General features: G+C 37.2%; 1 protein-coding gene across 1 annotated transcript in view; it reads left to right on the top strand.

The window, feature by feature from the left end:
- The window catches only part of PCCA (propionyl-CoA carboxylase subunit alpha), a 289,809-nt gene that overhangs the window by 223,801 nt on the left and 52,665 nt on the right, over positions 1 to 13,343 (top strand). The window contains exon 21 of the mRNA XM_054064867.1: positions 5,323 to 5,376. Coding sequence (XP_053920842.1) covers positions 5,323 to 5,376 — 54 coding nt within the window. The remainder of the gene's footprint in view (positions 1 to 5,322; positions 5,377 to 13,343) is intronic.

Raw genomic sequence — 13,343 nt, 5'->3', positions numbered from 1 at the left:
TGGGCGGTTTTGGAAGGTGCTCTATACATACAAAATGGCACTACTGCAATGGTATTAATATTAAACATATGCATCTCTAAAGCTTGGCAAAAAGAAGTAACAAGTGATAGTAACACTGGATATCACCTAAAGAAATAATGAGAAGGTTCTGTGTTTCCATTTTTCTCTTTATGGGAGGACAGACATTCCTAAGCCATCTCCTGTAATTAAACCCTTGGCATTGAGAGAATGGTTGTTCTTTTAGAAGTAGTAAGACGGTGCCTCATCCTATTACAAAGGTGCAGGTGCAGTTTCTCTGTGTGGATTGATGCCCCATAAGCCATTCACAGTGTTCAACATCTGTATTTGTATCTGTATATGTATCTGGGAATAGATTGCATTTAGTCCCTGGGAAAGGACGAAGCTTGCGACAGGTGCTGGGTGAGGCTAGTATCTCAGCATCTTGACAGGATCTCTTTTAAAGGGAAAGAATACTTCGCCATAGTACCATTTATGCCGGTCTTAGACATCTCTCACATGTCAAAATGCTTCATACGCAACAAGACTTGATCATCTTGTTCCCTACTGGGTGACTGCAGCCTTGTAAGAACCTGGAAGATGCAGGTGTGCCCTGAGAAAGAACAGCTAACTGAGGATTCATTTTCTATCGTACAATCTAAAACTGATAATGACTAAGGGCAGAGCAGCACAATTGAGCTAAGTTTCCATCTGTAGTTCGGTGCACCAGGGGGAGGAAATTATGGCACCACCAGTGGAGAATGCTAAATTGTGACAAAAGTAGAGTTGTCCTCCTCCCTGACCCAACCATGAGACTCGAAAGATGTCAGTGACCTAGGTGGATGATGGAGCTTTACAGATTTCCAAGTGCCTTAAAGTGTACAAAATCTCATAGATGAGATATTGGCAGATGAATGTGTCATAACTTTACAAGGTAAAATACTGTGGTATCTTCTCCTCATTTCCCTATTGTAGGAATTTTTTTTTTTAATTAAACCTATCTGGGGATGATTCTGGCCTGTATTTTGCTAGGTTGAATTTATAATTATTAGCCAAAAAATGGACAGCATTATCCATTTGAAATTCATGGCATAAATTGTTCAGAATTTCTGGTAGCAAGCAGTTGGAAATGAAGCACCAGGGGCTGCAAGAACTTCTGCATTCTGAAAAACAGCACCATACTGAGAAACTACAGCGTTTCACTCAAAATTTTATCCATAGTCTACCTGTAGGTTTTCTGAGTTTGTGGTTTTTTTTTTTTTGTTCTGATACATGTTGCCTGACTGCTAATGTAATTATGCTGTGGCTTGAAAAAGTTGGAAAAAATGCTGCCAAATGACAATCTGTACATTTTCTGGAGCAAATAGTCTTCAGCTTTACTTTCAACAAATAAGGGTGGTGTATACTAGTTCAAGTTAAACATGTTAGAGAAACTTACGTATGAATTTTCCTTTGCCAGTTGATATTCATTTTGACTCGACACATTACTTTTTAATTTGTAAGCAAAGCAAAAAAATTGCTTTGGTCTATTGGAGTTTCTTTGTTTTGGTATCATTGCTTCCCTGCAGCTGCCCCCCTTTGATATCTTTGAGAGGCAAAGATGCCAGAAGATGTGTAGAAAGTACTCTGAGATCTTGTTGTTGTCTAATAATGTTTATGTTGGTTTAGTATCTCTTTCAATAATATATATTTTTTCTTTTGCTGAGCTTCTTCAACCTCCTTCATGTAAAGGTTGTTATCATTTTTAGCTGCAAGTGCTCATCCACTGCAGGCTTAATGCAAAGCTGATTGTAACCCTACTGCATTTTACAATGAATAGATCATTGGTACCCAACTAAGTGGAAATAATTTTCTATGGCAAAGCAGAAGAATTTAAAGTCATATCACACTAACCTCTGGTAATTTACTGGGATTTACAGATTAAAATGATTATTTGTGAAATGACTGTGGCATGGCGTACACTTAAGCTAGAGGAGGAGAATCAAACACATTTTGTACGGTTGTGTACACTTGTCTGTTTTTTCATGTGTGCATAAGCATTTTGTTTGTATATACATAGCATATGCAGTATAGCATACTGTAACCTGTGTGTGTAAAAATACGTATAATATTTATGTAACACTCACACCCATTTGACAGCTTTGAGACTGCAGATGGATTTTTTTGAAGTTGTGATTTTTTTTTTAGATTTGATTTAACTTGTTGCTTTATCGTAGGGAAAAAATTATACTTTTAACTCATGTTATGGTAATTAAGTTAATCTGAAGCTCTATTCGTTGAATCAGACAGAAGAGCGTTGGTTATGTTTACAATCACATAATTGATGCCAATGATTTAATTTTAGTAGGTAAGCATACAGTGTTGTTTTGTCTTTGATCAGGTGGTAGACTTCCTTTGCTTTTCAGTGTAAGCCTCCTAGTAAATAATTTTCAATTTATTAGGAAAACAATGACTGCATATAATTAGCTGTTCTCTTTTGTTACCTCTATTTGATTACTTTCCTCCTATCGCATGCAATATGAAACCCTCTATTATGGGGTACAGAATATGTAAATATCTAACTTTACAAGAGAAACTGGAGACTAGTCCTTTTTCTAAAGAGGTGGAAAATAAAAGAATAATTGTTAACCATGTCCTTTCATTTTCTTGAAAACATCAATTACATTTACAAATCCCAGAAACACAAGCCCACCAGTGGAACAGAAATAACTCCTTTCAATATACTTCAAAAAAATCTAATCACATCTAACTACTGAAATTTATTTACAAGTGTAATTTGAAACATTAATTATGATAATGTGCTGACTTCTTTTGTAACGTGGTTCTCAAAAGCCTGGCAGTTCTCTTTTTGGTCTTGATGTACTGTATGTTTTGTGACTTGGAGAATTTCTGTACCTTCTTTCTTGGTTTTTTGTTTGTTTGTTTGGTTTTTTTTAAACATACCCAGAAAGAAAATTTCTTTTTTCCTCTGTTTGTTAACTGTTTTAGTTGCCTTCCCCATTATTTTTTTTTTTTCTCTCACTGACTGTTAGTTCAAGAGATAGATTTTAGTACTTTTAGACTCTTGACGCTATCGACGACTGAATGTAATGCTTTGTAATTTGGACATAGCAAACAGTAGCAGTGAGGTTTCACTGTGCTGTGATACCAATGCACTTCAACACAGCGTCAGAGCAGGAAAAAGGCTGCTTATATTTTTGTCTTGCCTTGAGACTATGGCTTTAGAAGGTGCCTTCTTGCTATACATATATATTTGGCTTTATTAAAATGGTTATTAAATTAGTTTTGAAAGGGCTTGGTTATTGCTATGCTAGCGTATTTAGTTGTGAGAAAAGAGAATCTATGTGAGGGAATACTTTAATGATTTGGTTTTCAGTTGTGAAAAATAAGTCATCAAAATACCTGGCTTTACTTTGAAAGTCTTTAAAGAAAATGACAAAAGGACTGCATTTTTCATTTTGTTTTGTTTTTTAAGTTGTGTTTTTCTGTGTGATGGGGAGATTAGCCAAAAAAAAAAAAAATTGGAATTTTTATTAGGACATGAAAAGGTCTCTAATGACCCTTGAAAGTGGACAAAAGGGTAGTACAATAAGTGACAGAACTCTAACAAGGGTGGAGGGCATTCCAGGAAAAAAAGAAATTAAATCCTTTAATTTTTTTTAGCTTGCCATTTTCTGACAGCTTATCAAGTGGTTGGGACTTGTTTGTTTTGGCATGCGGTTCATTCATTGTAGGCAGCCGGTACTTTGTTCTCCTTTGTGGTTTCCAAAACCTGATTGTGTTTATCCTAGACTGTGGGAAAAGTGTATATTCCTGTTTCCTTTATAAAAGTAAACGTCAGGTTTTGTATGAAATTTTATTTCCCATATTTTCCATTCCATTAATCGTTATTGTTGAAATATGTCAGGCTTTGGCACATCATCCTTTGTTTTCATATGATTGTACAGATTGCAGTGTCAGTGTGTGACCTGTTAAGTCAAAAAATAAGCATGTTTGGGGTGTAGTAATTATTACTTCATAAAGTGTAGCTGATGAACATGCACTGTTATTGAAAAGGGACCCGGATTTGATGTATTGCTATTAATATTGTTTTGGGGGATATCTAGCCATTGTTGTGTAGCACTTTCTCACTTAGCATAGAGAAGACAAAACTAAAAGGACATACTTGTACATAGCTTTAAAAAGAAAGGGAATAATCTGTTTCCTGTGTGATGAAAAAGAGAACTAACGTCCTGCAGTTGCAGTAAAGGTTATTTTAGTCAGACGTTAGGAAAAAACTTCCTAATGATAAGGATGCTGAACACCAGGATAAGTTGCTTAGGGAGGCTGTGAAATCTTTGCAATGGCAAGATTTTAAGAATGGCTTATGGAGACGCACCATTTGGGAGTGTTAAGGGTGTGTTTTGAGTCTGCCAGGGATACTAGACCAGGAGTTCTCTCAAGATGATTTGCAGCCCCTTTCCTAGGTTTAGTTGTCTTTAAAGTGTCAAAGATCTCCATGCAGATCTTTGTTTGCATCTTATAGTCACCTTCTCAAATCTGTACTTCTGTACTCATAACGTGCACCTGGCATTGTGAATTAGGGCTGCGTTCTATGTCTAGGGCCCTGATTTGAGGTCTGTGTGTGCCATAATTTAACAGCAGGAAGAAAAAGGGAGAAAAAACGCTTTGAAGAAGGGGACGATTCACAAGAAGAAAGAATTTTTTGTGCGTTTAGCATATTTAGATTATGGATAATACTGTGTTAAATCAATAACATATTTTCTTTTGCATTGTCTTGTGGCTTACTGACAATGTAATATTTGAAGACTGTTTAATAACTTCAATCAACTCCTGAACCACAGTAGGTGACCAGACATTTTCATAAGGTCATTTTTTCCCCCCTGTTTTCAAAGTAGCATCATTGGAGGTTTGCATTTTAAAAAGAGATTAAAATGTCTCTCATTAGGAGAGAATGAAGATAATGCTAAATGTGAGTAACAGGAATACAGAATCACAAACATCTCATTATTCATGACATTCGTCTTTCTGCAAGCCCAAGGTTGTTCTGTATTATATTTGGCCATATTTGTTTTCATTGTTCTTCAGAAATAAATTCTATTGAGTTGACTGAAACAAAACCAAATTCTGAGATGAAATATGATTAGATTTCTAGTACTGAAATTCTTGAAAGAAATGGTTATACTTTATCTGTTTTATGTATAGTTTTGTGTACATGATTAATTTTCATTACTTTACAGTGATGTGACAGAAAGAAAATGGAGTAATTTCAAATTCCGGAGAGGCTTCTAATCAAGTTTTACGTCTTTTTTTTTTTTTTTCCAGCGGCTTTCTCGGAATGCCTCTGGAGATACAAGCATTCAGTTTCTAGGAACAGTGGTAAGTATGTATAACTATTGTCTAGAATTATGTTGGTGGAAGACTATAATCTAAACAGAAAATAGGTAAATGACTCTGGCAGCACATTTATGATCAGTATTATGTGTACATATTCTGAGCTTAACAGCTGAATTCAGGCACATTTCTGAAGTTAATTTACCAGGCACGATGCATAGTATCTGCATTCCACATTTCAATTGATTCAAGTCTGCATCTGTTTCCTTTATAAGGGATTTAAGAGTAACTGGTTGTGGATTTGTAATTTTACTGCAACACACTCAGGTTTGATCCATATCGGGATCAAACCCTCTCTTCTCCACCACCTTAACTTTCTGATCTCTGTTGCTTCACCATACCACGTATCCTTACATGCCAGAGGTGGGTCAGTAACTTTCTTATAAGAAGACTGTGTAGTGATACAAATTGTTCTGTGGTTCTCCCAGACTTTGTGGGAGAGAAGCATTTTTAAAATCCTAATCAGATATTACGCCATTGGACAGAATATACTCCATAAAGTAGAATTTTTATTTGCTATTAGCTTGAGCAATAATGTAGAAACTAAGACTGTGTTAGGTGACGGATGCTTATAAGCACATATGTGATTGAAGCAGCATCAAATTCCATGATTCACGTGATTAAAATGCAGTGATTGAATTTTTCCAAGGTCCTTATGCACCTAAAAGTAGTACTGAAAATGAAATAAATTTGAAGTATTCTTTCAAGTAAGTCATCGCGATTGCTGCTAGCAGGTTTACCTGTTGTGACATTAACAGTGAAAAGCCTAGGAATGAAGTGTTCCCTTTGCAATTTAGTCCTGACATCTTTGTGCACTGTATGTTTTAGACTAAAGTAGAGTAAGATTGCATATGCTTTCGTTCTGCTTACTTCTGATTAGTTCTTTAGCAAGTCATGTGAAGCTATTTTTTGAGAGGTATATACGGTAAGAGTAAACTTAACAAGAATACCTGTTGCATGTTGTTTTTCAGATGAGAAGTGCCCATAGTATTTTTTGCTCCTATGGGTATATTTCTATGTATGCATCTACATTTATTTGTCTATTCAATATCAAGCAGAGCTGCAGTTGCAAATAAGACACAGAATAAACGTTTTTCTGCACTGTTGTATTTGTAATGAGTCAAATACATTCAGCTCTGGAGTCACGTCCTACGTATGTGAGTGCTGCTAGCTGGCTGACCTGATAGCCTTGGTGTGAGAAGAAAATAATACTCCAGGAGATAAGCTAAAAACACAAATGCAGCTGGATATCATAATATTGAAAAGATTTTAATTGATGTAAGTGGGTGCTGTAGCAGAGAAAGTTCTGATTTATGTATTTAGCGACATTGAAAATTGAATTTGCTGTGAAGTTAGACATGAAAACATTTTGTATTCGTAAGTTAGAAGTGCTTCAGAGTTTCATTTACAGACTAGAACTCTTATGCTGGGCCTTGTGCAGCATATATATATATATACAAAAGAGGGTATAGTACTGATGTGTTTTTCAGCCTTTAAAAATTGATGATGAAACAGCTAATGGCTTGTAATATGTATCATATCTTACTGATTAGCTTATGTGTATTTCTTGGATCCTACATATTTTGGGAAATCAAGTATGTGATTACAACTAAAATTCTCAAGAGGACTAAAAAGGAAAGCTTGTACACTAACCGGCATTTTTTATTTAATAGAAATTATGCACATGTCTCGCTGATCAAATCCAGAGAGACAACTTCAGTGAACGGGGTGGAGAAGCAGTAATGAAGTCTGCTTCCCAGGGTTTGCTCTGATAGCAATTTTCCCAGAGAATCCTAGTCAGAATCTGCACCTGTGTTCCTATCAGTACCTCTAACCTACTGTCCTTCTCTGTTCCCCTAAGTCCTTGTCTTTATTTAATTTGTCTTTTGCTCCTCTAATCTCTTTGTCCTCTTTGATTTCAACTTAACACACTCCGCCTAGGCAATGGGGGGGAGGGATAGGTTTTCCTTACAATGGTATCACCTACAAATATATAGATACACAGTCTGTATGCGTGTATCTGCGTGTTTAAATGTACACATACACAAGTGTAAATGTTCAAAGAAAGAAAAGAATATCATGTTAATAAAGGTCCTAGAAATACATTATGAGCTCATCATTATGTATTTCTTATTGTTATTAGTGTAGGAAACAGCTTATGAAATAGTTGCTCTGCGCTTTTTTTCATGGTAGAAAACATTACAGATAGCTTTGAGCGTTCTGTGTTACTTTTGACAGGGGCAAATGTTGATGATGCTTCAGTGGTGGCAGGCAGCATGATGCTACTGAGTGTACACACCGCTGACCTGTCCATCAGAACGTATTTTTAGAACCAGCTGATAAGGAGCACAGCTCCCTGGCTTGTCAGGAGGGCATCAGCTGCGATAAATGGCTTCACTTGATTTTTTGACATTGGGCAGTAGAAACAATTTTGCTACTGGTTTTTGATAAAACGCAAGTCCTTGCTTCAGGAAGCCAGCTGACACTCAGAGGAGAAGTCAAAGATATGCTTCTCTATTAGAAACATCCTTGCTGTCCCAGTTAGCTAGGTGAAGGACGGAGAAAACTACTTCGCAGCAGAAAGATCACAGCTTAATATGAATTCTGCTGCATAACATATGGTAAACATGCAGACAGTAGGACGAGTGTTTCTGCTAGTGTTCAGTAGCGTATTTCTGTTGTTTTAGCAGAGAACGGGAAAAAGACACGTTGCTTTCCCCAGTGAAATCATAACTTTGAGTGCACTCTGGTAGCATCATCTGGGAGTCTGGATTTGTAATAACATATTTGTTTCTGATCATGACTAGAAATTCTTTGCTCCTTGAGCATTTTTTTTTCAAATTATAATGGCATTAGATATCTTATTTTTGCTGAATTGTTTTTCAGTAGGAGTAATGAGTCTCAGATCTGACATAGGACTTGCACTGTTGAAGAACATACAAGGATGTTTGCCCAAGGAGCAAGCAATTTCTATGTACTTTTAGTGGAAAGAAGTGATTGGTAAATGGGAAACTACACTGATTTGGTTTAATTTGTTTGGGATGATAACATTTTGAGTCCTAATTAAATTATTTCAGAACAGATTGTGGTGTATTGCTGTAATTGAGACTTATATATGAGTTTTTATTCATTGATCCTCTCTTGTGGACACGACTAGATGTCATGTGCTCATGGAGTCCTGCTATTCTGTCACTTTAAACTATAACTAATCAGATAGTGTATTTATAAATAGCATAACTGTAACACCAAGGAATCTTATCGCGCAGTATATTGTACAAAGAAAAAGGAAACTAGATCATCTGTGCTTCAGATTAATGTCCAAAATAGGGCCCAAAAGCAAGAGTACCATGAAACAAGGGGGCAGTCCATTACAGGTTGTCTCCTGCCTGTAGGCAGGTTTGTAAGAAACACAAAGAACTATAGAAAAGTATTAAGATGTATACACAGAGCTTCTGCTTCAGCCTCTGCAGTTCAAAAGCCTGTATATTTGAGTAGTCTTTTCACTGGACCAAAGTCCACACCCTTCATTCCTCACTTTCTAGTTAGCCTCCAGTTTCTGCAATTTCTCTTGTCTCTTCATTCCACCTTCTCTTCTCTTAGGTGAGAGGAATGTTTTTTGATGACCCCGTGATGGTCTCAGTCATTTGCTGGTTATTCATACCTCTGTCAGCTGGACTTCAGCAATGAAATACATCTGTGCAGGCAGCCTTTAACACCAAAAAAACTTCAAGTATACAGGGAACTGCAGATTATTATAGAAGCATTAAACTTATTCTAGACTGTACATAATGGCCTCTGTGTATAATTTCAAATAAAGAAATACTGTCTGTATGCTTGGTTAGTGAGTGGCCTGGCTCCATCGCATCTGTTATGTCATTGTCAGCTTTGGGCTACAGGCCGTGCTTAACAGTGATGGTCTGCTGACCCAGTGGAGCACTTTCCTTGGAAGTGACAGTCCAGACATTGAAAAGTCCCTGGCCCTAGTGGGAAATTTCACTGTCCTCTATTAGTCATTTGTGCCATTTTTTTTTGATCTTACATTCTCCAACTTCGGAGCAGCAATATAGAGGAAAACAGTTGCTTCTTTCCCCTGGGGAAGGCTGAAAGGACACGTATGTGGCAGATGTTAGTCACGTTGATCAGTATATTATAGAATCATAGAATGGTTTGCGTTGGAAGGGACCTTAAAGATCATCCAATTCCAACCCCCCTGGCCATGGGCAGGGACATCCCACTAAATCAGGATGCCCAAGGCCCCATCCAACCTGGCCTTGAACACCTCCAGGGATGGAGAAGCCACAACTTCCCTGGGCAACCTGTGCCAGTGCCTCACCACTCTCATGGTGAAGAAATATTTCCTTATATCTAGGCTAAATCTGCCCCTCTCCAGTTTATACCCATTCCCCCTTGTCCTGTCACTACAAACCTTTGTGAACAGTCCCTCCTCAGCTTTCTTGTAACCCCTTTCAGGTACTGGAAGGTCGCTATAAGAGCTCCTCAGAGCCTTCTCTTCTCCAGGCTGAACAACCCCAACTCTCTCTGTTTTTTTTTTGCTTTATAGCATTCCTTCAGTGGTGAACACAATATAGGAACCCATGTGGAACAGAGTGGAATTGCTCTGGCCTAAGAATCAAGCCATCTGTAGAGGAGTTTCCTACCACTGTTATCTTGGTTCATACTTCTCACTGGAGATTCTTCTATTGCTTTGGTCTCATCACTGTTGGAGTGCTTTTTTCCACCTTTGATGTACAAAACATTTGAAGTTCTACTGTGGAAGCTTAAGCTCTCTTATGATTACTACGAGCCTGTTAATGCTACACTTTCTGTTCTCCAGCTTTTTTGCAGACCCACTTGAAATAGTCCAGAGATCCACTGCCACAACCAGATCTGCAAACTCCCAGTTGAGAACACGGAATTTAGGAAAACTAGTCTCTATCAAGCCTTGGCCATGCTCTTTAGCATAATTGGCATGTGTTCTAGTACAGTTGTGATGACTTAGTTTCTCGTTCCTTATTATTTAGCTACTTCCAGGTAGATTGGCAAAAGGGTTTTTCATACACAATCAGGGTTATTAGTTATTCAGCTGTGTGTCAGAAGGGAAATATTTTTAAGGTGATCGTAGTTAATTTTCTTAGTTTGCTAAATAAAAAGAGTTACAGGCAGAGTCTCGTTTTTTTTGTGTTGGACCTTGTATGTTGTTTATGAAATTGGTCGGAAATCGAGATCTTTATGTAGATGCATTCCTCAAAATCTTTGCCTTTGTGTCCTGGCTTATGTTGTATTCATCATTTATGTATCTAAGGTAGTCCTAGGAGCTACACGTCAGTATACTAACTTTACTTCTCACTGCTGATTTCACTTCCCACTCCCTCCTGCCGTGACTCATCTGCTTTTACTTCAACAGCAGACTTCCAGCTTTCTGTCTGATTGCTGAGGCTTACAGATTGTCCTGGAACTTTTCAGTCTGTATGTGATCTCATCAGCTTCTTCCTTTTTTTCTTTCTCTCTGCCATTCTTATAGAAACCAATTAAATAGCAATAAAGATGGCAGCTTTGACTGTATTTTGATTAGGCTCACAGTGACAAATGTTTAACAACCTACTTCCTACACCCTTACAAATCATTGCAGTTCTTAACAGGTTTTCTTTCTTTCTGCTCCTCTTTCTATACATGACACTTCTGCAACTGATACTGAAGATTTATGCAGACTTTCAAACACTACTTGAAACCCTTAAGAGGTTACAAAGGCTTTTTCTGTTGGAATATGTAGAGTATTAACCACAAGAAAATATAGTCCAGTAGGTGTTTAATTTGCAAGCTAATGTCTTTTTTTTTTTAAATGCCTATTTTTTTCCCTACTTTTCCTTTTCACAAGCCTTAAGATTAGGGTCCCTGCTGATCTAAAGGGAATTCTACTGTTGTATAGATTTTTTTTCTTTCCACGCAGCTTCAGAGGCATTGTGAACCAAGTGCTTCTAGTAGTAGAGCTACTAATCAGTGGCATTTCAGTAGTGTAATAGGTGTTACTAGTGAAAAAAAAAAAAAGTAGTTGCTTCTGGAAGTATTAACTTTCACAAGTCCCTTTTGAATATGGGTGGTGCGAACCCTGAGGCTGGCTATAGGCTGCTGCAGTGTTCTGCAGAAAGTGAGTAATTCAGGCAAGAAGGGTTTCACTTGTGAAAGTAGTAATACTTCTGCCCATTATTAGGTTTGGTCAGTGAGAATGATGTGAGTGATTGGGTGCAACCATATAGCTGCATATGCTGTTCTGATTTCAGTTCTATTAGATGTCTCTGCGTTTTAAAGCAGAAGGTGTATTGAATGTATTAAAGCTCTCCACTGGGGGCACATTCAAAAGCACACAGTGATTTAGAAATACCCATGTTACCAAAAGCCATGTCCTAAAATCACTGATTGTATTGGAATACTCAGGTTTCCTTTGGAAAAAGAAATAAGAAAACACTTGGAGTTCCTTTTGAATTTTGCTTCCATGAACTAAAAGAAACCAGAAGTGCCACAGGTTCCCACAGAAGAACTTCTTGTAGTCTTTGCCAGAGACTTCCTTGAGCAAGAGATGGTGGTGTCAAGGTGAAGGTGAAGATGTGCTTTTTGGATGGCCAGTGTGAACATGCTGACTGGCCGACTGGCTGCTGCCAAATTTCCCATGCACGAAGGTCTCTTATTTCCTTAACACAGCCAGTGCTCTACAGAAGATTTGTGGAAACATAGTTGTGGTTCCTACAGTACTTAGGTACTTGGACTTACCTACCTTTTCTTCAAATTCAGTTGAAATTGATTGGTTAAAATAGTGTGTGTGGGTGCAAATGGGATAATTGGACGGAATGAGTTGGGGAGGGGACTCAGAGGCAGAAATCTGGATTGCAAGCCTTTTTTTTTTTTGCAAAACCAAGCTGAAAATGGGCTATTATTATACAGTGTTTTGGTTTTTATTTGTTCATTTTTAATCTTGGCCTTCTGTTTTCAATTGAAGTTTTAATTTTCAGAGAAAAAATTTGTGATAACATCATATGTAAGTCAGAATTCCCATGAACATCCTTAATGTTGGTGGATTCTGTAATATGTGTGCTATCTGTAGTGTAGTAGGCTTTGCATATATGAAATTATGCCCATTATCCCTTGCAAATAACCAAATGTAAAAATAAGGATTTCTGATTTTCCACGCTTCAATTGACAAGTTTCTTTTTTAATTCAGTAATGTTTTAAGGATGAGGGCTGAACTTGGTTGGTTTGCCTGTTACTTTTTGGACCACAAGTGGACAGGTTACCCAAGGGTAACACAAGTGATTTCCTCGGGTAGACTAAGATTTACTAGTGTTAGAATAATTATTAGTTGCTTTGTTTGCTGGTTTGTTTTTTTTTAGCTGTATTAAGACTTACCTCATAGTGAAGATCTGGTGTTTTCTTCTGAAGATGATGTCTACTGCCAAGTAATAAACATATGTGTAGCCCATGTTTTTAAACAGTTTTTTGATGGCTGCAACTTTGGCATATACCCAAGAACTGTTTAGGAGGTATTAATGTATATGGCTTTGAAGCTTAACCAGGGATCTTAATGAAAAAAAGGCGTGATGAAGTTAGTAAAGCTAATTGAAGTCTCTGAATGTAAATTTTAAATGAAGTTTTTATTGATAATAAATATACTTTGTTCCTCATTAGTCTTCTAGGCTTCAGTGATAATATCAGTAAAATAAACATGTTTTACAAAGATTTAACATTAAAAATGCTATTAATATGACCCTTGGTACACCAGCACAATTAGATTTCAAAGTGAGCATTTAGGATGTAACAGCGATTAATGACAACCATCGAAAACAATTTTGAACTCCATCAGTTTAACTCAGGAGGGTAAACTTAATATGATAATTTATCTAGTTGAATTGTATCAGCTTAGCAGGAAAGTATGCAAATATGTGACCCTTACCTAGAATCTA

The sequence above is a fragment of the Cuculus canorus genome, chromosome 1, assembly GCF_017976375.1.
Source record: "Cuculus canorus isolate bCucCan1 chromosome 1, bCucCan1.pri, whole genome shotgun sequence".
NCBI lineage: Eukaryota > Metazoa > Chordata > Aves > Cuculiformes > Cuculidae > Cuculus > Cuculus canorus.
The sequence above is the reverse complement of the archived record's forward strand: the minus strand, read 5'-3'. Positions and strand labels throughout refer to the sequence as shown.